At 49.0% G+C, this 24,245-nt stretch overlaps 1 protein-coding gene across 1 annotated transcript in view; it reads right to left on the bottom strand.

Moving 5' to 3' along the window:
- Nucleotides 1-24,245, bottom strand: part of FAM117A (family with sequence similarity 117 member A) — a gene marked incomplete at both ends in the record, with an annotated part of 43,454 nt that overhangs the window by 1,544 nt on the left and 17,665 nt on the right. Inside the window, 6 exons of the mRNA XM_084239412.1 lie at nucleotides 1,565-1,715; nucleotides 2,873-3,074; nucleotides 4,458-4,592; nucleotides 5,054-5,164; nucleotides 6,606-6,701; nucleotides 15,268-15,437. Of these exons, the coding sequence (XP_084095538.1) occupies nucleotides 1,565-1,715; nucleotides 2,873-3,074; nucleotides 4,458-4,592; nucleotides 5,054-5,164; nucleotides 6,606-6,701; nucleotides 15,268-15,437 (865 nt within the window). The remainder of the gene's footprint in view (nucleotides 1-1,564; nucleotides 1,716-2,872; nucleotides 3,075-4,457; nucleotides 4,593-5,053; nucleotides 5,165-6,605; nucleotides 6,702-15,267; nucleotides 15,438-24,245) is intronic.

Below are 24,245 nucleotides of genomic sequence, written 5' to 3'. Positions count from 1 at the left end.
CCTCTACTCCCAAAACACGATGTAAACCAGTAGAGGGGTCACAGGTGAGGGGTGAAAGAAGGGGTAGGAGGGGGTAAAGGCCCATAAGCTGGGTGTATCTGGGAAGACCTGGGGGCCCAGCATAGTCCACCATCTCCAGGAGTTCCCAGGTGGACTTGATGGAGGGGCGGACACTGGGCAGGAGAGGAAATGCTCTCGGTGTGTGAAAGCCACGTGGAAAGAAAGTGACCCAGAGGACACCAGAGAACACTCAAAGGATATGAGGGCAATCAGCAGGACTCCAAACAGGCTGATTCCCCCACTGGGAAATCCAGGCCATCTTACAGTGTTAGTAGAGAGGGAGAGGAAAATGTGGCGGAATGACTACCTCTAAACACAAGAAGTTCCCACTTGGGGAGCTGATACAATGTAGAGAGCCCAAAGGAGCTGAGGACTTTTATACCAGAATATCTAGAAAGTAACTGATGGATGAGGTCCATTTAAAGGGTTTAGACAGGTGAAAGAAGCTAGATGAGATAACTTGAAGATATTTTCAAGACCTTTTCAGTCTATGAAAGAATCAAAACAAGCAATAGCTGAAGTCCCACAAGCAATTCCAAGTTGTAGCTAAACTATAACGTGGATCAGCAAAGCCTTGAAGAGATAGCAGGCCACAGTGATGACGGGAGCAGAGCCCCCAAAGCAATGTTTACTTCATTAATCCTATGTGTGATTCTGTATGTCCTTTTGCTGCACCCATGGGTCATCCTCTCCCTCATCATCTGAGATAGGCATGGAGCCACCAAGGACCCAAATCCCTCCTTAGTACATCTCCTGACTGCCACTGAAACCCCAGCTCCCAGTGTGAATCTGGTGACTGTTAAGCTGGCAGGGGCAGTGAAATGAGGTCAGGGTGTGATTGTTAAGGGGGCATTTGGAAAGGTTAACTCTCAATTCTCTCTGTTAATGGGAGGGAATGATAGAAAGCAATCGAGGCAAAACGGGCTTCTGAATTCTCCAGTCTAGTTTGGGAATATTCCAGAGTCGTTACTTGCCAGGACTGGATGTTTCTGTCTGGGAGTTCGTGACAACTGAACCACTGAAGCAGCAGGGTGAAAACTTGGTCTTCTAGAAGCAAATGGAGACCTTTAGGCTCCCCCTGCCACATCTGTGGGGACGAGACACTTTGAATCTCTGCCTGAAGAGAGCTACAAGGATGTTCTCTCCCTGAGTATGGTCTAGCTGATTCTCACACCTTTCCCCAGGGATGAAAAAAAATAGAAGGAACAAAGGATTTAGGTTTCAGATCTCTTTCCCTTCCAGCTCCTGCTGCGCTTGTGGCTGGCATGTGGGCAGAGAGCAGGTTTCTATGGAGATAATGATAAGCAAAGATTTAAGTGCTCAGAGTAGGTAATGTCAACAAGTTTGATCATGGAAAAACTGCAATACTGATAATCTAGAGTTGACAACAACCTAGGGACGAGAGAGAGTCCAAGACTGAAGAAGGGCCTGTCAGGTGGGACCACACAGGACTAATCTCCTATCACTGGCCCTCCCCACTGCCCTGTCCATCCGGCGTACTCACGTGGCCTCTTCAAACACACGCACTCGCTCGCAGCCTTCCGGGGGCTCGCGTTTGAAGACATAGCTGTGATTGGGCCGGGGGGAGGCAGCAAAGGCAAGGACTGGAGATGGGCTGCCGTCTTCAAGAAAGGCTGGGTGGCCTGGAGAGGAGGCTGCAAACAGAGCAAGACCAAGTCCAGTGGTGTGAGGGGCAAGGCTGGTGGAGGTGGTAAGGTGGGCGGCAGCGGTAATGCTAGTCTGGATTGTTTGTTTATACTCACCCTTCAAAAACCCTTGAGGCAACTGACCAAAATTTATATCCTGTTATACAGGGTAAAAAAATACAGCCGAACTGATGGAAAAATCAGATCTAATCCCAATTCTATAGTCTCAGGAAATAGACAGCAATTAGAACGCCAAGTCTCAGACTTAAAGGAATCCCAACTTTGGTCTCGCTCTGCCTTCTTGCAAGACTGCACTGCCCTGCCTGCCAACATACCACAGCTTCTTCCTCTCCACAGTCGTGAAAATCTATCCCTTCTTCCAGGAAGAGCTCTTGTACTGACTCAGAGAAGCAGTCTTTACTCAACCCCACTTGTAGGATAAAATTCCTCTCACTTTCCACACAGAGAATGTACTTTGCCTAGGTTGCAAATATTGACTTTATCTGTATTTATCTCACATGTATTCCTTATTACTTTGTGCTCTTATTTACCCATGTGTATTGTTAGATTGTGCCCTTGACCGGGCTACCTCCCGGGTTGCTGTGAGAATGCAATGAGATGATGCAGGCAAGTGTGCTTTACAATGTAGGTAGGGGTCATGACTATCAGGAGGACTCGGAGCTCATCCTCTCAGCACCATGGAAAGGAGAGATCTGGAGTGAGAAAAGCTTGGGTTTTGATGGGGATCCAACTGTGTGGCCCAAGGCAAGAGACAGTGTTTCCTTATTTTATATTGTCCCCAATCACCTGGATACCAGTTTCTGGTAACGGGAAGAGATTCACAGGCTTTCTACCATGGGCCCTGACCTCAGCCCCAGAGTGGGGCTGGGAGGGACTGCTTCTTTGACTACAGCGAGGCGTATATAAAAGTCTAGGAGCAGAGTTTTTAAAAATTATACATCAGTTGATGTAAAAGGTGGTTCTTATTACTGGTATAATGTGTAGAAGAGAAAGATGGTTCATAAAGATATTCAAGTACATTAATAACACTGGGTCTCAAATTGATGAGGGGTAGAAGGGACAGGGGACATCCCTACCACCAGCACCTCCCAGCCTTCCCCTCCCCACCCCGTGCTGGCTCTGCTGCCTCAGCCTCCTCCACTTACCTTTGTCGTTGAGGACCGATGCCAGGTCCTCCACCGCTCCCCGGTGCTCCTCGCGGCTGGCCTGGCCAGAAGGCTGGGGGGATGCCAGGGACACGGAGGGAGAGCTGGCACGGTTGCCAGGCTCCAGGAGGAGGAGGGGGTGATCGCAGCTGCCACTCTGGGGAGGAGCTGGGGCGCGGTGTCCATCAGGGATCTCAAGGATCTGTGGGCAAAAGGGTGGGTCAGGCCTGCAGAGCTGCCGTAACCTGAGTGCCCTGCTCTTGCCATGGCGTCTGCCCTCTACTCTTAACACACAGACACCATTTCCTAAAGTTCTACTTTCCCAAGTCACCCCCAGTCTAAGAAAGCCCGTCGCCATTTTCCACAGCACTTCCTTCTCCCCCCCTCATGACACCTGCAGCCCAATTTTCAGATGACATGTATTTGTGTGGCTTCATCGGAATGCTGCCCCCAGCAGGGAGCCTCTTGAGGGCAGGAACTGTCTGCGTGCCTGGCTCTGGGAACACAAAGATGAATAACATGGGGGGTGGGGGTGAGCAGGGGCAAGCCAGCAGGACACTGTGACTGCTGCAGGTCACGCCAGACAAGGACATGGGTGATCAGGAATCAATACCCATCTCCCCCTTATCATTAAGTGTACCCACAGCTCACTAAAATGTGTATGTGTGTGGGTGGGTATAAAATCCCACAGATACGCAAATTAAAAATCAACCAGCAAGTCAATCATAAACTGAGGAGGATGCCCCTGGTGGCGCAAGGGGTTAAGACACAACCTAGGAAAGCTATCTGCAACCTCTGCAGCATGAATTCAATTCCCGGCCAGCCAGGGAGCAACCCACATGGCGAGACAGACCTCTCCTGTCCCGCTCGCTGTTCCCCGTAGCAGTGCTTTCAGTCCATTTGCCTGTTATGTTCCCCACTCTGTCTCTGGTGAATCCTCTCACCCCCCACACCTCTGGCCTGTACCCCAGCTTTTGTATGCATAAATAATCTTTAAAAAAACAAAACAAAACTGAGGAGGATGTCCATTAGAATTGTACACGCCTGTTGGCATTCCCTGATTGTACTGTGTCAGTATAAAAATGTGCCTCAGACTGCAAAAAAGGTAGCAAAGAATTCTGTCTATGAGTGAGTAGCGGGGAAAAGGCTGCACAGTGGCAACTGGGCATGAAGGATAAAGGCCTGCGCCCAGGTAGAGGCGGAGGAAAGGGACGTGATGACGAAGGCCACAGGCGGCATGAACCAAGGCACAGGTGATGAGTACCCAGGGAACAGTGAGCTGTGCTTTGGCTAAAGAATGATGCCTAACCCATTCCTCTCAGTTGGGGACCCTCCTCGCTGCCAACCCCTGCTCCTTCTCTCTATTCACCCCCATAAAGTTTCCCCCAATGGCCCCACCTAGCTCAGTTGTTCCGCGGCTAAGTGCAGTTAAGTCTAATAAACTTAATTTGTGTTCCCTCTACAGGCTGGTATTGGCATGTTGTTCTGTGGCCCTCACAGCCTACAAGCTCCCAGACAGCAAGCCCCATCTCTCTCACCCAGACTCAGTGGACACTGATCGTCCCAGGGCATGGTCCCCACTCACCCGCAGCAGCTCCTCTTCCCCCTGCTCCTTCACAAACACCTCCTCCAGCTCTTGGTTGAGCCCCTCCAGGCTCCGGTGCAGGCAGGGGCTGAGTCTCAGGACAGGGGACCCTGAGGAGAAGCTGGGAGGGGATGCCTGAGAAAGAGGCAAATGAAACCATCACTGATCCCCAGAAACCCACCAAGCCCCACCAAGTCATCAGTACTGACCAGGGAGTCACGGTCATGTCTACACAGTAGAACCAAGCAAAGAAAGGAGGATGTGGGGACAGTTACTAATTGCACTGTGTCCACCACTGCGGTTTTCTCCAGAAGTTAGAACTTTAAGTGGTCTAGAGAGTGCTTTTGGAGCCTGCAGGAGCATCTCTGCCTCTACTGTAGAGGCAGTGTAGGGGGAAAAGAGAGAAATTTGGTATAGCAAGAGGCTCTCCCAGGGCCACTCAGCAAGTCCGAGATTGCACTACAACGTCACCTAGTTAGCCATTTGGCTTGCAATGTGGGCTCAGCAGCAGCAGGACAGAGGATCTGCCTGCATGAGGGACCTTCCCCCCAACAGAGGATGACAAAGCAGTGACAGCTGGAGGGGGGGGAGCATACCCTCAGAGCTCCCCGCACAGCATGGTCTCCTTGCAGTGGGGAGCCCCGCTCCTTCTCTTTCCCACCGCGGCTCAGCTTGGTCCTCTGCAGTTGTTGCTTCAACTTGGTAATCTGGCAGCCCAGACAGGAGAGAGAGGCAGGTGAGACAAAAGCAAAAGTGTGCTGGGTCCCTCCTTCCAGGTGGGGCTACCGGCAGAGGCCCGTGAAAATGCACGAACCGGAGGATAGATCTTCCGGTTCAAAGTAGCTCAGTGGTATTAAAAACTGTGATGACAGGTCATCAAGCAAGCTGGATACCTTTTTAACCAGATTATTTGATTTTCTCAATTACCCTGCATCCCACAGATAGAAGTTTCCTAAAACTTAAAAATACAGAACATGGAGACTGTTTTTGTCTTTCACGGATTTCGAAGGTGTGGAACACTACTCTATTAATAGAAATGGGAAATGGTATTTTTGAATTCCCTACTCAAAGCACATTCACAGTCATTTCAAAGGCCTTGGCACCAGGAAGGATGGGAAGTATTTCCCCCCATTTTAAAGTAGACAGTTCAGAGCAAGGAGTAGGCTCTCCAGAAGGAATATCACATTTCATCCTGCCCTCCACGTCCTGTTACAATGAGGGCTTATTAACAATTTGAATATTATCCCTGAAATAGATGTAATTCTGGACCTATCTACCCTCCTCTGACAAAAGTTCGGAGAGCTGAGCTATTTAAATAGGGGCTGAAACTCAATGCAAATTGGAGAGCAAGGCCCCTGCCCATAGCCTTATAATTTGTGGCCACTGCCAAGAAGACAGTGCTTTTAGACCTGCTGTCAGGGACCACTCAGATCACTCAGACCACACTCCACGCTCACCTTGCTCTCTCAGATAATGACAGACTCTAAATAATTTGCATTTCCCATTTGTCTTAAACCTATAGTGCCGATACCTCGTATTTTCTCTGTGTTCTCACAACCAAGAGGGCAAAAGCTACTCTCCCTCTACTAAAGGAGCCAAGGATGACTCTAAGCCAGTGGCTCTCTTGGGTGCCACACAGCAGGCCTGCAGAGATAGTCTGGCATCTCTGAATTCCAGTCCACAGGTTTCTCTACTCAACCTCAATGACTTGAGCCCTCCTGAGAGAGGCAGAGCCAGGAAAAAGTATTTGGGAACATATAGTATTTTTTTTTCCTTTAAAAAATACAGGGCTGGATTAAGAGCAAAATTATGTTGGGGGGAAGGGGACGTCCAGTTCCCAAGGAGCTCACGCCTTGTGTTTCTCTAGTCTCTGAACTTCTTATCTGGGTCCAACCTCCAAGTGAGAGCAATGGTGGCTGGAGGGTACAGCATCCCTGCCAAGTCCCTGCAGGCAGGGAGTTCTGAGTGCCTAAGCCTTGGCCTCCAGAGGTGGGGTGGGGGGGAGACAGTTATGCGGGAGCCAGCTCATCAGGAAAAGGCTAGGTAGTAGCAAGTGACAATGTGAGTCTACACTGGAGCAAATGCATCCATGGAGGTGGGTGGACAAGAGGCAGCTACCCGGGCCAGGGAGTCAAAGCGGGCAGTTACCTCTTTGCGGTGGTCTGTACTGCCCCAGGACGCTGAGCGCTTGTGTGTACAGGAGCCGGCCCGCTCACCTTCCAGCTCTTGCCAGGACAGGGGGGTCTACAGGAAGAGACACCCAGTGAGTCAGAGGGGCTTCCCGGGCAGGACCTGGAGAAGCAGTCACACGATTCCCTGGACAGAGGGGGTGGCTCACCAAAGGCTCCTCTGTCATCCACTCATCAGCCCCCTGTACAGTCCACCTGCATGGCCTCTGCTCTAATCTGCATCCTCCGGTAACTTCCTTGATGAACCAATAAGGCCAACCTGCTTTTTGCTCTCTTATGACTTCTACACGTGCACTAGAGCTGCCATAATTCCAGGTGCTCCCCACCAGTGCCCAGCACTGCCCTATCCCAAGCAGCTCCTCAAAAGCCTGGGTTCAGGGACCCACTGGAATTCTGGATTCTTTCACATTCCATGCACCCAGCAAAGGCCCAGGGTCCTGGGGGCCCAAAGATAACAAGTTACTAGACAGAACTCCATTAAGGAATCATTACTTGGTAAAATAGAAAAAAGGCCAACAGAGGCCTTGGCCTCTATCGCTGACTTCTGTGTGACGCTGGGCCTCAAGCTTGTTCTGTGATTTTTCTGCATTTACAGAATAAGTGCTGGAGGACCCGAAGTCCTCCTGAGTATACAGGGGGACAGACACTTTCAGAAAGGAGGGAGCCAGAATTCTAACTCAGCCCTGATTCCTGGCCCCTCTTGGGAGCCAGGCAGTCCCACTTCTTGGCCCCACCCAAGGGAGGAAGTTGTTGGCCTAGGAACGAGGCAGATGAGGCTGAGACGCCTCCCCACCGCCACCATTACCACTTCCAGTCCAAGGAGGCCAGAGGGGGATGCTCCAGTGGAACCAGTTCCTCTCTAACTTCTTTGCACAAGCTGCCAAAACCAGGAGGGCCTGGGAACCATCTCCCCAGCATATCTGCTGACCTCCCCGGAGAGGTTGTTGCAAACAGAAGAGGAGGAGGATAAGCAGGGGAAAAAACCCAACCATTCACTACCCAACAGCTGTTCAGAAGAGGGGGGAGGGAGCAGCCTAAGCAGGGCAGTGAGACTGCCTGTGTGACAGCTGCAGGGAGAGGAGAGGCAGGGTTTGCATCTCCCTGGCTCTTCCTCCTCCCAGCAGCCTGCCAGGCAGGACCTTTCCTGGGCTGTGCTTTGTCAGGATGAGACGAGGCCCTCCTCCCTTCCCTGATGCCAGTACCCCAAGGGGACTGCCAGAGACCCATCCCCAACTCCCTCCTGTAGGAAAAGGACAGAGAGCACAGGCTTCAGGCCCACACCCCAGAGGGGAAGCTGACCCTGGCAGTAGACAGAACAAACAGCGGGTCTCCCTCCAGGTGCCCACATCTCTCTAGACCAGGGAGTTGGCAGACAGAGCCTCAGGAAGGTGAGGAGGAAGGTCCACTTGGACCAGATTATGCAAAACTGGATGGGTTAGACCAAGGCCACCTAGGCCCAGCAGACAAAGGAAATGCCTCCCCCCAGCTGTGAAGATTGCCAGATGAGCTAATCAAATCCTGAGTCCCACCAAGCCTGCTGTCCCTGCAAAGATGACAGAGACCACAGAGGAGGGTGACAAAGGCCCTAGTGATGAGGCCCAGCGCTCTCCTCGAGGAGATGCTGTGCTCACAGGTGAGTGGTGAGAGGCAGGAAAAACAGCCACATTCAGGCTGTCGCTGGTTCTACTAACATCTCTTCAGACTCTTTAGTTGGGATGTGTGAGGGGGTGAAGGAGAAATGCAGGCTAGCACTGGAGTTCAGAAAGGATGTGAAAATTCATGGCAGCTAGGGGCAGTCTTCTCCCTCCATCTATTTTACCCACATTCCTCTGCTCAGCATTATTTCCTGGCAACCCCTACCTCTGCTGGAAGCTGTGCTACTAATGCCATTGCTTTGCCTCACCACCATAGTTATCACCCCGTTGGCATTAGTTATCACCCCGTTCCCCTCCACCCCAGGGGCTCTCAACCCTAGGCTCTCTGTCCCACCCCAGGGAAACCTAGTTCCCTCTCCTTTTTCTTTCCTGACCCCTTAACCCCTAAGCCCAGTCTAAGGTGGCCCACCCTGCCCAGTCTCCACACAGGGAGCCTTTCCTAACCTGCCCACCTCATGCTGACTGCTGCTCTGCCCTGCGTCTCCTCCGCATGATTACACACCACTCATGCATCAGCCACTGTTCCAGGGCCGGAAACTGTTCCACACACTGGGGACACAACAGTGCACAAACAACAAAACTCCCGTCCCCTTTGAGTTTACACAATTGCAGATACCGTTTAAACAGTGGTAAGTACAGAAGAGAAAAATACATGGACTGCTGCATGGGTGTGGGGGAACATGATATTAAATCTCAAGGAAGTCCTCAATGAGGTAATATCTGCATAAAAACAGGAAGGAAACAAGGGAGCAGCCATGAGGCTATGGAAGGGAAGAGGGATCCAGATGAGGGAATAGCAAGTGCACAGGCTCTGAAGCAGGAGTTGAGCTCATGTGTTGAGAATGATACGGAGGCCAGTTTGGCTGGAGAGAGAGAGTGAAGGGCACAGTAGTAGGAGATGAGGTCAGTAGGAGTGACAGATTGAAAACTGGCCCCCCAAGGATATCAGATCCTAATCCCTGGAACCTGCAAATGTTACGGGTGGTATAGTCTTTGCAGATGTGACTAAATTACAGATCCCGAGATGGGAAGATTATACTGGATTATCTGGTGGGCCCTAAACACCATTATGAATATATCCTTAAGAGAGGGAGATTAGACATAGAGAAGATAAGGTGATGTGATGGTAGAGGCAAGAGATGGGGGGATGTGGTCATAAGCCAAGGAATGCTCGCAGCTACCAGAAGATGGAGGAGGCAAGGAATGGATCACCCAGAGAGCCTCCAGAGAGCACAGCCCTGCCAATACCTTGATCCTGGCCCACTGAAACAGAATTGGAACTTCTGGCTTCCAGAACTGTGAGAGAATAAATTTCTGTTATGTTAAGCCACTACTTTTTTTTTTTTTTTTAGAGGCATGTTTTTTATTTATTTATTTGTTTATACATGCACTGGGTACAGTCAGAAGCGCGGGAGGGTGAGAGAATTCACCAGAGCCAGAGCGGGGAGCAGAGCAGGCCGAAGGACCGAAGTACACTGCTGAGGGGAGCAGCGGGTGGCAGGAGAGGTCTGCGCGCCATGTGGGGCCCTCCTCCGGTGGCCGGGGAGCAGCGCAGCCGAGGCTCGAACCGGCGCCGCAGAGGCCATGGGCAGCTTCGCAACCCACAGCTCAACTGCTGCGCCACCGGGGAGGCCCATTAAGCCACTATGTTTAAGGCACTTTGTTACAGCAGCCTTGGGAACCTAACGTGGTAGGTTATCCTGTGTTTGAGGCTGTCTATATGCCAGCCTTAAGTATGCACAGGTGTGGGCTTTGTCCCCTCCACCTGAACTGGGAGTGTAAAGAGTGGGGACTATGTCCTGCCCCTCACTTCCAGGGCCCCTGGTTGACAGGTCCTTCCTCCTCAGTGTCTCACCACAGAGGTCTAGGCCAAAATCTCCTTGAAGCTTAGAAAAGTCACATTTAAGAGAAGCTACCCCCAAGGAGTGACTTTTCAAGCCACAACAGGAGTCAAGATATGTTGCATGTCAATATTGTAAGAAGTTGTTCCTGATGCTCCTTTGGAAGCAGAGTAGAGTTTGAGTGCAGTAGGTCAAAGTCATGTTTGTCAAGGGAACTCATGCACTGGAACAGATTTATTTTAACACCCTGGCCCAGGGGGAACAGCTGAGAGAGAGGCAGGGCTACTTACTAGCCATGAGTGGTATCAGCCAACTGTGCAAGATGATGCTCAGATTATGCAAAACTGGATGGGTTAGACCAAGGAAGCCTTGTCTGGGATTCTGAGATCCCAGAGCAATATGTAGAAGGATAACTGGGTGTGAGGGTGGGAGACAGCTTTCCAAAAAGCAGTCTGATTATCTGGGTGGACCCTAAACACCATTATGAATATCCTTAGGAGAGGGAGATTAGACACAGAGAAGATAAGGTGATATGATGGTAGAGGCAAGAGATGGGGGGATGTGGTCATCAGCCAAGGAATGCTGGCAGCTACCAGAAGCTGGAGGAGGCAAGGAATGGATCTCCCATTCCTTGGGGGAGGGAAGGAGCTGAAAACCCTCTAAGCTGGAACCTGAGTATTTGTCCCCCAATCCCATCTGGACTACAAAGCAGAAAGAGCCCTGGCCTGAACTGTGCCCATGACTTTGGCAGAGCCCAGCTAAGCCCTGGAAACACAGCACCTGCGCAGAGGCAAAGAGCAGCATGGTGCCAGGCCAGGTATCGACGGATGTAACTGAATTGAAATTCGGCAGGGACTCAGCCTCTCAGGACTCTGGGTAAACAAAGAGGCAGGAAAAGGCTCTGAGGGTGGTCTGTGGGCCGGTTCCCAGCACTTTGGCAGCAGGTGGCTCAGGCCACCATCTCTGGCCTTACAGTGACCGAGCAACTCTCAGATTTTCCATCATGGACCAGTTTTCAAGTATTGTGCGCATTTGTCAAACCATATGCTAAACAACTGGTCCTGCTCATCAGTGTGGAAAACAGGCACAGTGCCCAGGCCCCCACACCCACAAGGAAAGGCCGCAATGGGCAGACTGCTCTGTGTGTCATCACTAAGTGCCGAAGCAAGGGCTTGGGAAAAGGAGGGAGATAGTACCCAGGTGGGGAAAAGTCACAGAAAGGGAAGTCTTCCCCAAAAAAACATGTTTGTGGCCTTGGGACATTCCATCAGGTTTGTCAAGGACTTAAGCTATTCTTTTTCCCCAAAGGTTAAGTTGGATCTAAAGAAAAAAAAATGAATCATGGAGACTCTCACCTTATCTGGAGCACACAGAGAAACAAGGCAGAGGAAACGGGGCTGGAGAGGAGTAGAAAAATGGAGTGGGGGGGGGCAGGCAAAGCAGGTACCCAGGGTCCCCTCTGTCTGCAGGAGGTGGCGGCTGGTGGGGGAACTTTGCTCAAACAGCCGCTCCAGCTGTGGTGAGACCACTTCCTCCCTCCAGAAGAGCACATGAAGACTCAGAGGCTTTGCACAGCAAGGGCCTGGGGTGACCGCAACCACAGCATGTGCTGCCATCAGCCACCCTGGCCTGGACCCAGCTGCCAGAGGGCTAGCCCTCAGCACTTGGGAGCCAGCTTTGCTTTACCAGCTGAACTGGGGAAGGGTGGTCCACAATGGGGACAATATACATATATATATGTTTGGAAGACACAAAGAAACATCCTCCAGAGGATGGCTCCACCTGGGAGCCGCCCTTGTCTGCCCCAGCCGACAAGTCTGCATCCAGCTCCCACCGCACCCAAGCTCTTCCTGCCCCGCCATGCTGATCACTGGGAGACCGGGGCTCCAAGCATGCAGCAGATCACAGCACTCCTTCCCTGCTTACTACAGTCATATCTCCTCCCTCCCAGACCCAGTTTACATCCACACCTCTCTCCCTCCTTGGTCCCAAATAGCTGGGTAACCCATCTTTCACATCAGACTGTGGGACGCTGCCTGGGGACTAACCATGATCCCTTTGCATCTGCCTAGAGCTTGAAACCCAGCTGAGTCCAGCACGGGAATACTGGTACCGCCGGCAACCTGGGATCGCGGAGAACTGAGAGCCTTTAACCCCCTCTCTGGTCGTGTGAGGAAGTCTTGAGGATGCAAAATTCTGTCCTTGCTGCCCAGATTTGGGACTTGCTTGGAATGGCAGGGCCCTAGCTTGCTCTAGGGGTTCAGAGAAGGAGCTGCTTGGCTCATTGAGCTGCAAACCTCAATGACGGATGCGTCCTCACTGCAAAGCATGCCAGGGGAATGCCAGGGCTGATGTGGTCTCCAAACAATACTCTGCCTCCTAGGGCAGGGGCTAGGCAGGGATGGGGTGGGGGAAGGACAAGTAAGAGCACAGTGGCGAGGCTGCCGGATGTTGGGGGTGTATTATACTGGTGTGGCTAGAAGGAAAAGGGCAAAGATGGGGGTAAGGGGTGAAAACAGGTTCTCTCTAGTTTAAAGGAATTAGGGAAAGGGTCTGGCTTCATCTATTTTTTTTTTTTTTAACAACTTAAAAGCTTTCGAGGACTCCCATAAATCCTGCCTCCTTACCCTTCCCTCTGCCCTTCTCCACTATCCCTAGGATCTCTCCAATAAAACCTCTCCCTCATCTCCAGTCCTTTCTGGGCAATACACAGGCACTCAGAAGGGAAGGCACACCAACCACTCAGGGCGCTGTCAGGCAATGTTATGCCAGTGTTGAGGAAGAGGGCTGGTGCCAGGCCAGGAGGCTCAAGCAGGAATTTGAGTGGAGCCCAAAACCTAGAAGCAGAAAGTTCTCAGAAGGCCAGGAATGAAAGATGGGCAGAGTGCATATTTTCATTTGGATGCCTACGTTGATCAGAATCCTCCCACCTCCTGACTGCAGCCACAATATTGACAGGTTGCTATGAGTTCCTCGAGGGCTGGAGCCCATCCCGGGAAAAGAGGAAAGTTGCACGACACGGTCTTGCCAGACCCATGGAGGCACATCACTGACCTCTGTCTGGCTGTGGCAGGAAGCCCAGACTTGTTATATAAAAGATCTGGCCTGTAGCTAGAGCCTGAGCAAAAACACAGCCTGGGGCCCAGGCCTCTAAATCTGGTTAGGGAACTTCTGAGGCAACCCTGCCTTGAGTTGATAAAGATGAGGTTATCTGAGGAGTGGGATGGAGGCCTCTGGGAGGCTGACTGCAGGAAGTGACAGAGACAGGGCTAGGTGGGCTGTCTGACATGAGGAGGGTGCAGTCATGAACTCACACACTCAAAGCCACCTCAACTCCTACATCTCCAAGAAGTCCTCCTTGACTAGATACATTATTTGGATTAACCACTCCACTGAAAAGAGAGGTGAATGCTCCAGGCCCATCAGGGGGAAGCATACAGATCATACTTGTTCCTTTCAAAAGATACAGAGACCAACAGCATCTGGGGAGCACAGGAAGTAGGTGTGCTCTTCTAGCTGGAATGTGTTCTCCCTTCACTGTCCATGGAACTATAAAGGCCCATGGAGTTTAACTACAGCAAATTCTTGTTGGTTCAAGGTGGGGTATTCCCATGAGAATTCCCCTCCTCTAAACTGTGCCAGACATTTGGCTCCATCTCATCTTTTGGCTGTCTGTTCACTGGCCTTCATGGAACCAGCATCCAGACTCACAGAGGCCAAATCTTGTCCTCATTTCCTCATTCTTCATTCTAACATGCCAAGAACAGTACTGGGCATTCAAACATTCAGTAATAACATTTGAAAATGGATCTCATTCAAAAAAGAAAAAAAAAAATCAAAGAAAGGGATTGATGTGAAGAGGAGGCAGGGAAAAGTGAGCTCACAAAACCCTTTCCCAGCTGGTGTCCCTGCCTATCAGCAGGCTGAGCAGAGCACTCTCCCAATTTGCAAAGGAAGAGCTGACTTGCACTGCCCCCCAAATGCAGATCTGCCACAGGGCCTGTGTGCTCCCACCCCATTCCTCTTACCTGAGAACCATCCCTTTGTTCTGAAGTTGAACAGGAATGGGTTTAAATTGCACATAAAGGGAAAAGATCTGATTCTTAAAAACTTAACTGCGAAGAATGTTGAAGTCTTGAATCAGATTAAGAAATATCTTTTTTCGGGCCTCCCCTGGTGGCGCAGCGGTTGAACGCTGGGCTGTGAAGCCACCCTCAGGCTCTGCAGCGCCGGTTCGATCTCTGGCCACTGGTGAGGGTCCCACATGGCGCGCAGACCTCTCCTGCCGTGCCTGCTGCTCCCCTCAGCAGTGTACTTCGTCAGTCTGCCTGTTCTGTTCCCTGCTCTGGCTCTGGTGAGTTCTCTCACCCTCCCGCGCTTCTGACTATACCCAGTGCTTGTATAAATAAATAAATCTTAAAAAAAAGTCCTTTTTCCAAAATTTCATCTACATGAGATGACCTCTTGCTCCAGTTAACATCATTTATTCAAAAATGATTCAAAACTGACAAGTGGACCGAAAGATCTGTGGAGATTCCTTCCAAGGTCAGGGCTCTCCATGAAAAGATCATAGTGCAGGAAAATAGTGAGGGGGACCTAAGCACCATGGGGCTTCAGTGTATCCATAGAGCTCCCACACGGAGCTGCCTCAGCTAGTGATCCATTCATTATTATCCAAGAACTTCCTAGTCCTATTGTTCCAGCGAGATCTAGCCTGGCTCCACACACTTTTTTGGCCACTTCTTCAGTTGTCTGGGGAATGCAAACTCAATTGAATGTTGGCCTCAGTTTCATTTTAGCAAGGTAAATCTTACTTTTTTAAACCCTGGAGTAAATTCCAAAGGCATAGTTTGCCTATTCACACATGAATACTCCAAGCTAAACTGAAAAACCAAACTTGACTTCTCTTTTCCACCAGTCAGAAGCTCATTTTCATGTAGGTTTACAAAGAAAAACAAGCTCATAAACAACAGATGCTGAAAACCTATATGATGAATATGAATAGCCTAGACTTAGGACAAATCATGCCAATGGCTGAAAGTTGGTAAGTAAACCCAGGGCCTCCTCAGTCAGCCCATCCCCCTACATCCTTACCCCGTATCTGATTAGGAAAGAGTTTCATTACCTGGGTGGCCTTGTCATTGGTACAGCAGGTGAAGGCCCCATCAGCATCTCGTGGCCACTGGCCCAAAAGGTAGGAGCTGAGGATGGTGTCCAGGGAGAATGTTCGTCGGACCTGGGGTGGCTGAGGCCTACACACTGACTTTTCTGGGGCCACGGAACATGGGACGCTCGCTGTAAGAGAGCACAGCCCACACACCTTGATATCAGCATGGAGGAGGGAGACGTGGTAACCAACCTTCTCTCTTCTAGGAAGCCTTGCCCAACTGTCATGCCCTCATTTGTATCCCTCTCCCACTTAAAAGAATTTGAAGCAGCCTCTGAGAGCACATACAGCCTGATCAGAGCTGTCCTTACTTAACCAGTTGGTCTTTATCACTGGAAACAACTGACACCATTTTACTTTGGATGAGGGTTCACTTTACACATGTCCTCTATCTCTTTCCTGTTCCAATGGACCATGAACTGTGACCACCCAATTCTTCATACTGAGTTTCCTGAGAGACAAAACCCAAGTTTTCTTCCATTTTGTATCTCCTGATCTGCATCCTCCCTCCAGTACCCACTGCAGGACTCCTATGTCCAGCACAGGTTCAACCCGATTAACTGAGGGAGTCTTCAAGACTAACCCTTCAAGATGGGTTAGCTCCAGAGAACCTAGGAGACTGAGATAAAGAGAACAATGGAAATGTTTTCAACTATCTCGAACTGAGCAATCCACTTCAGAAAAATATCTAAGGCTTTTGATTCTCTCCTCTGCCTTTGATTTCTGTCTGTATAACCTAAAAATAAAGCAAGTCTAAATCCATTTTATTTTTATCTTGGTTAAAGCTTTTTGGGAAAAGGAAAAAGTTGAAACTATTGATAAAAGGTAAGGGTTCTGGAATCATCCATAACTTTCAATCACCTGGGTTGACCCTGTTTTCCAAGGCCACATTTAAAACACTCTACTATCTTAAGATCAATAGAGAGTCTTTCCTTTAAACAGAGTGATATTCTTTCACATCTGTGGTAACACCTTGGTAATTCATATGTGCATCCCAGGGTTTGCACGTTTAAACTTGAAGAACTTTATAGTAGAAAGACACTAACAGGCCAGCAGTTCCTCAAAAATTTAAACATTGAATCACCACATGAGGAAGCAATTCCACTTTAAGTATATATACACACAAAAAAATTGACTTATATAAAAGAATGGAAAGCAGGGTCTTGGAAGAGATACTTGCACTTCGTGTTGTCGTAGCAGCATTATCTTTAAGAGCCAAAAGGTGGAAGCAACCCAGTATTCACCAACAGAAGAATGGATAAGGTGTGGTCTATACATACGAGAATATTAGTCTCATAAAGGAATGAAACTGTGATATGTGCTACAGCACAGATGAAACTTCAAAACATTATACTAAGCAAAATAAAACTGACACAAAAGAAAAATATTACATTTACATAATTCATTAAATTTTTATTTAATAATTTACGTAAAATTAATTTACGTAAAATTCTCCACTTATATAATTTACCTAGAATAGGCAAATTCATGCAAGGTAGAACAAAGATTACCAGGGACTTAGGGGAGAAGGGAATAGGGAGTTATTGTTCGGTTTTTTTTTTTTTTGCATGATTTCAACTTTTTTTTTTTTAAATATTTTATTTTATATAATTCTTACATCTTTTTTCATCTTTGCACAATGTATGCATTTTCATTTTGGTTATATTCCCCATACAATTGCACCCCCCCCCCTTATTTTGACACTAATCCTTCCTTTCCCCGCCACTCCCTCTTCTCCTCCCACGTAGTGTGTCTCTGGTTTATAGTTATTGTTTAATAGCACAGAGTTTCTGCTTGGGGTGATGAAAATGTTCTGGAAACAGATAGTGGTGATAGCTGCACAACATTGTAAAAGTACTTAATGACATTGGATTGGAAACTGAAATGGTTAAATGGTAAATTTTATGTTGTGCAGACTTTACCACTACAAAAAGAGGCACCAATAACACTATCCACATTTCTCCAACTTCATTTTAAGTATTTACCTATATTTTAACATGGCAGTAATCAACATGAAATGTACTATATTACATGCTGCTTCATTCCACCCATTTTATATAGCCTTTTTCAAGTATAAACAGCTACAGAGTTGTTATTTTTAATGACTACATAATATTACTGACATACAATGATTGCTTAGCTACCCCCACATTAGTTGACATTTGATATATTCCCCCCTTTGGATTTGGACATCATAAATAATTCACTGCATGCACAACTTTTAGCCTCAGTTTTTATCTAATTCCTGGTATATTTCTAAGTCACCCCCCTCTGCAATCATATAATATGTACTCATTTAAAACAAATGAAAATGACATAGTCCCAAAAGTAGTAAGAGTAAATTGAGGTAAGTCAAGAAATACACTATATGAGCAAAACAAACAAAAAAAAAATTCACATCTCTCAACACCCATAATCACTAATAACACTCTGAGATTTACATCCTTGTAGGTCTTGCCTTTTCCATATTTACATGCTTTACACACATATAGCAATCACATGTTGTCTGAATGTGTTTTATGTATGCATTGACACCTGCTTTTAAATGATTTCAACACTTCTGTTAAAACTCTTCAAAAGTTCTCTTTCAAAGATGGTCATCAAAGGTTCATGCCCCAGTCCACTTACCTTTCCCCTGTACTTTATTCCTCTTCAAGGTCTCTCTCCTGGACAAAATACACTCCATACAATTTCCCACCCACATCCTGCACTTTTCCTCTTCTGAGGCTTCACACTTGTGCCCGAGATTGAAATCTGACCCATCTGTCAGGGCCAGTTAACTGCCTCTGCCTCCACCTCCACAAAGCCTTCTGGATTCCCTAGAAGGCACATCTCAGAATTTTCTGAGTTTTCTCTGTACTTTGTACTCTTCTAGTACTTATCACCCGCCTTCTTGGATTATGGGAATTTCTAAGTCCTAAATAATAACCAACTAGAGGCCAAGGACAATCTCTAATTTATCTTTGTAGCCCCCTCACATACACACATACACACACACACAGTGCTGCGAGCATACAGCTGGAATTTGGCAGGTGCCCAAATATTTGAATAAAATTGAAAATCTTGTTATCACAGGGTCAATTCAAATTCTACCATGGGCTCTGACTTTGTCTGGTCATACATGTAGGCTCAGCCCACTCTCCTGGGGAAAGGCCCCTGAGCTGCTTGTCTCTTTTTTTCTGAGACTCGGGAGGGCCCAACCTCTTTCTTTCCCTCCCTATAACTGGTTACCTAGTAAATTAGTATGACAGGCATGCTGGGTTCAAGTTCTGACTTCATCTCCTAAGTTAGCATTTCAATTACTCCTTTTCCTATTCTGGGTTTAAGATTAAAAGTTGGTAATCTGGGGCCTCCCTGGTGGTGCAGGGGTTAATTCTCAGCACTATCAAGCTATTGCCGGCCACTGTGGCATGAGTTCAATCCCCAGCCAGGGAGATAACCCGTGTGGCGCAGCAGACCTCTCCTGTCTTGCCTGCTTCTCCCCTCAGCAATCTAGTTCAGAAACTCCACCTGTTCTGCTCCCTACTCTGTCTCTGGTGAATCCGCTCATTGCCCTGCACCTCTGGCCTATACTCTAGTTCTTGTATGCATAAATAAAATAAATCCTTAAAAAAACAGTTGGCAATCTGGATAGCACTTAGAGCTTCTGACCCACCTCAAGGCATGATAGCGAGGACAGAACACAAAATGCTGTCCTGTGGCCCTCCAGAGCTATCCTTAAGAGCCCAGGGAAGAGGCAGGGGCTCTGGAAAGCAAGTCTACACGATTATATGGTAGAAAGGCAAAGGTGCCGGTGGGGTGCAGATGAAGAGCCTGGCACAAGGGCCAGATGCCATGATCCTATCGGCTGTTTCATCACTGTTCCCAGGAAGAGGGCTGGCTCCAGGGTTGGTAAAGAAGTGATGAGCATTCTTGGGCCACCTCTCCCAGCCCTTCAGCAGAAGTTACTGCAAAAATCTCCTTTATCCTTACTGAGACCCTAAGTATACACTCTTTTTTTTTTTTTTTTTTTTTTATAGAGGCATGCTTTATTTATTTGTTTGCTGGTTTGTTTGTTTGTTTGTTTTTACATGCACTGGGTACAGTCAGAAGCGCGGGAGGGTGAGAGAATTCACCAGAGCCAGAGCGGGGAGCAGAGCAGGCAGAAGGTCCGAAGTACACTGCTGAGGGGAGCAGCGGGCGGCAGGAGAGGTCTGCACGCCATGTGGGACCCTCCTCTGGTGGCCGGGGAGCAGCCGGGGATCGAACCGGCGCCGCAGAGGCCGCGCGCAGTTTCGCCACCCAGCGCTCAACCGCTGCGCCACCGGGGAGGCCCCTAAGTATACACTCTTGTGTTTGTATTTTCAAGTTCTGTCTCATGCCCACAAAGGACTTTTGGTATGTGTAATCTTTTACTTTCCTGTCAGCCCTAACAGGAGTCAGGCTGATAAGGAGACCGAGGCCCACTCTCTCCCACTGGACTCGGGCACCCCACAAGTCAGCAGAAGTACTGCCTTGAAATTCAAGCTCTCTCCCCATAAATCAATTCCCAGGACTCAGGGCCATCTTGCACAGGAACACCCTGAATTTGCTGGGACACCTGGAGGAAGGAAAGATTGGCTTTCAGCTCCTCTTCAAGGAAGGGAAATAAAGGAGGAGATGGCAGCCTGACTGGAGTATCTGCAATAGCTTTTTTGTTTGTTCTTTCAGTTTATTTGTGTTTAAAGAATCTTTGAATCCCGGGGTAAAGCATTCTACTACCTCCCAGGGACAATTTAAACCATACCCATTTTACACCAGTCCCCACTGTCCTTCATATTCCAGCCCACTCAACGAATTACAATAGGAGACAATCTCAAGAGGAACAGTCAGAAGTGCTACTTTACTACCAGTCCTCCCAGGGCAGGGGAGGACTCAGAATTCTGGAATTTGGTGTGAGAATCCAATCCACCCATTTTGGTCAACTCTACATGCTTTCTGGCCACCTCTGACCAAAGTTATTCACAAAGATTCTGAGGGTTTCATGGGTCTTGACTTGCTCTTCTGTAAGCAAAAAAAATAAGACAAATATAAAATAAAGGGGGGGCAAGAGGGGAATGGAGGAAAAAACAAGCACCTACAATCCAGAACCAGCAGACTCGGAATCCCTCTTTTCTGCCAGATCTGCAAAGATTTCACTGCATCTCAGTCAAACTGAGGACTTGCCTCAGTTTCTTTTCCTTAAGTGAGATGGCTGGGCCTCGGCCTTCTTCAGTGACCACATCCTTGCAGAGGGGACTGGCACAGCTCCTTGGCAGCCACAAAATGACAGAATTGCTCTCTTAGAGCTCTTAACAAAACCCATTTCCCCTCCCAAACCCCCAAATTCTTGGCATGTCCGGGTCGCACCGAGACTAAAACGCCATGTTTCCCTCATGCCCAGAAAACAAGGGGTTAGATTTTGATATGAAAAAAAAGAAAATCTGCCACTTATTTCACAAGCCCTCGCCCCCAATGGTTACTTGAGCACCTGCAAATTTGGGTACCAAAACTGATAAAGGGCTAACTGAATGCCTCAAGTTCCCCCCAGGAGCAACATAAATGAAAAGCAAAACCAGATGTTCATGTTTGTTACCATCCTTGAAGGGGCTGCAAGTTAGAGCAGTATGCCCTCCCCCTCCAATATCTGGGGGGCTTAGATGTGAGGAATCTAGTTCTGACTGTGGCCAGCATTGCACAGCCTCACTAGGCCTGTGCTCCCTCCTGGCCAACAGGAGCACAATCCCAGGCCAAGTTATCTCTTAGGGTAAAGAAGATGCAAATGTGCTTTAAAGTCTTCAGTAGATAAAGGCAATCCATTAATGTCACTTAATCCTCCCCCTCCCCCCACAATCCTTTAGGGTTGAAGGTGGGGTGAGGGAGCCTAGAAAGAGGAGACTACCCAGAAAAACACAGAGTGAGTCCTCGCCACCAGCTCAGCAGGCTTGCGCACCCCCAGGTCCCTGGGATGGCGCACACCTTGAGTGTCCGAGTTCCTTCCCTTACTAGCAACAATCTAATCTGGTCACCAACACCACCTTGAATAAAAGGTGTAAGTGACGAAAGCTGCTGGCTGACTTGGCCAGTGGCAGCTGTGGGTCAGCACATTCACTGCCACCCAAGATACGCTGGTTGGGCACATCCCCTAAAAAGCTCACAAGTGAGTGTCCCCTAAAAAGTTCACGAGTGTCGTTGAAACAGGGGCTTCTGAGCTTATCCCTCAAGCGCACACCGAAGGAGCTGGGTAGGGTGCTGCCCTGCGATTGTGTGATTATGGTTAAAGGAGAAGAGGCACTGAGAAGTCACAACGGTTGCTTGTGGTTGGAAGATGAACTGGTTTCATTTCTGGAAAGTACCCCTCTCAGATTTGGGAACGAGGGGGAGGAAAAAAAGGACAATTGGCTCCCCTATCTGACAAAGGGGTGCCCATATCATGACAGGCTGTGACAAAGCAGCAGGCGGCCGGGGCACCGGCTGGGTGGCTGCGGAGGGTGGAGCGTCCTGTTTACAGCACTGAGGGGTATTATCGGCCCATCGCATACAGCAGCCTCCACAGCCCAACCACCTGGCGAGGCACCCTGGCACGGGGCCAGCCCATTTCACCAGGCAGCTGAGCAGTGGCGGATGCTTTGGTTCTTGGGCAACGGCAAGTGGAAAAAACAAAACAAAACAGCGCACACTGGAGATAAGAAGCCTTAGGTGCTATCTTCCAGGGCCACTTGGCCCTGCCTCCCAACTGCTGCATGTGTATGGCTTTGGGGAGAGTGGGCTGAGTAGAGAAGGCCAGGAGTCAAGTGTCTGCCTGTTGGGGGATAGTCAATAGGGCAGAAGGCACATGGGAGCAGACAAGACACTGAAGAAACAGGGGCAAGTGGGGCCTGGCTCACCACAGTAGATGGACCGATTCAATTCTTCACTAAGCAGATTCGGAGTGCCTGCCAGGAACCTACTCCATGATAAGTTCCGGTGACAAGGAACTTATGATAAGTAGGATGACAAGGCCAAGGGGCTGCCGCTGAGGTTGAAGTGGGGAGACTGATACAATCCTCAAGTACCTGAGGTACCCCTCAGCCAGCGCCTCTTCAGAAGGACCACCAATTCGTCTCTGCTGTCCCCTCATCTCCCTGGCTGGAAATCAGCTCAGGCCTGAGTACGGGAACAAACCCCCACCAGAGCCCGAGGAACCATAACAGCTTTTAGGAGGGCAAGAAGGGGTCAAGGGAAGGAGGAAGGTGGCAGATGATGCCGGTAGAGAGGCATTTGTGGCTGCTCTTCTCAACTTGGCCAGAGATAGGCTGTGGGGTGAGGCTTAGCAGCTCGTGAAGAGAAACCAGCCCCTGACCACAGGGTCCTTGGTGGGCATCTCTGGGGGTGCTGCTTCATTTATTTTATTATTATCTTTGGAGCAATAGAGCAGAGAGAAGCCTGGGGGATAAGATGAGGCCACCCAGCCATCCTCCATTAGCAAGAGGCCTAGTGATCCCAAAACACCCAGGAAGGACTACAGAAGCAAGAAGGGAGACAGCCAATGAGATCTCACACATGGCAAAAACTCAACAACTAGCTGCTTCAACAAACAAGTTATGAGTCATTTTCTCACATTGTTGGGCTTTGAAGCAGTAATAGCACTAGTCTTCTTGCCTCCCCTCTGAAAGAGAAAATAACTCTTATTGTAACAGAAGTTGTACATATGTTGGAGGAAATAGGAAAACGCAGATGAGCAAAAACTGAAGAATCAAAACTGCACGCCCCCACTCAGACAGCACCACCCTTCCTGGTCTCTCTCCACGCATATGCGTATACATGAACTAAAAATACGAGACCATGTTTTTCTACAATCTTGTTTTAGTCACAGCTTTTCACTCAAGGAGAAGCAGGATGAGCAGGGCAGCCCTGGAGGCTGAGGCAGGACACAGGTTGAGCATGGGGAGCAGGCCTCCTCCACCCCTCTCCTAGCTATGATGCAGCACTTTTGTCAAGAGGAAGGTTCAGCTGAAGGGGCAAAGAAAAACAGGGATTCACAATTTCTTTCTTTCCTTTTTTTTCTTTTTTTTTTTTAAGATTTATTTATTTAGGGCCTCCCCAGTGGTGCAGCAGTTGAGCGCTGGGTTGTGAAGCTGCCCACAGCCTCTGCAGCGCTGGTTCGATCCCTGGCCACCAGGCGAGGGTCCCACATGGCGCGCAGACCTCTCCTGCCGCCCGCTGCTCCCCTCAGCAGTGTACTTCAGTCCTTCTGCCTGCTCTGCTCCCCGCTCTGGCTCTGGTGAATTCTCTCGCCCTCCCGTGCCTCTGACTGTACACAGTGCTTGTGTAAATAAATAATCTTTTTAAAAAAGGAAGAAAAAAAAAAAAGAAATTCAAAATTCCTGCTCTTTAAAAAGAAAAAAAAAGATTTATTTATTTATACAAGAACTGGGGTCCTGGTCAGAGGCGCGGGAGAGTGAGAGAATTCACCAGAGACAAATCGGGGAGCAGAACAGGCAGACAGACCAAAGACACTGCTGAGGGGAGCAGCGGGCAAGGCAGGAGAGGTCTGCCTCCCCATGTGGGTTTCTCGCTGGCCGGCCGGGAATTGAACCCGCACTGCAGAGGCTGCAGACAGCTTCATGCACAGCGCTCAACCCACTGCACCACCGGGGAGGCCCGATACACAATTTCTAAACATTTCCCCAATTACAGATTTGCAGTTAAGTATGGGACATTGCTCCTAGCAGCCTCGCAGGGACTACTCTTCCATTTCAGTACATGTGCTGGGATTAAAGAGGGCAGGCAGTCTTCTGAGCTCCCTGTGATCCAGGGCTGCTTAACTACTTTACTCAGGGACATGTGGGTTTTGGAGGGAAGTTGTGGTCAAACTGAAATCCCCAATATGACTATGTAAGAGTTAGAAGCCCTCCTTGGAAAGCCCAAGGAGACCCCATCCATCACAGCTGAGAAAA

This window comes from Talpa europaea, assembly GCF_964194135.1.
Source record: "Talpa europaea genome assembly, chromosome: 7".
Classification (NCBI taxonomy): Eukaryota; Metazoa; Chordata; class Mammalia; order Eulipotyphla; family Talpidae; genus Talpa; species Talpa europaea.
Note: the sequence above shows the minus strand (reverse complement) of the source record. Positions and strands in the feature narration are given on the sequence as shown.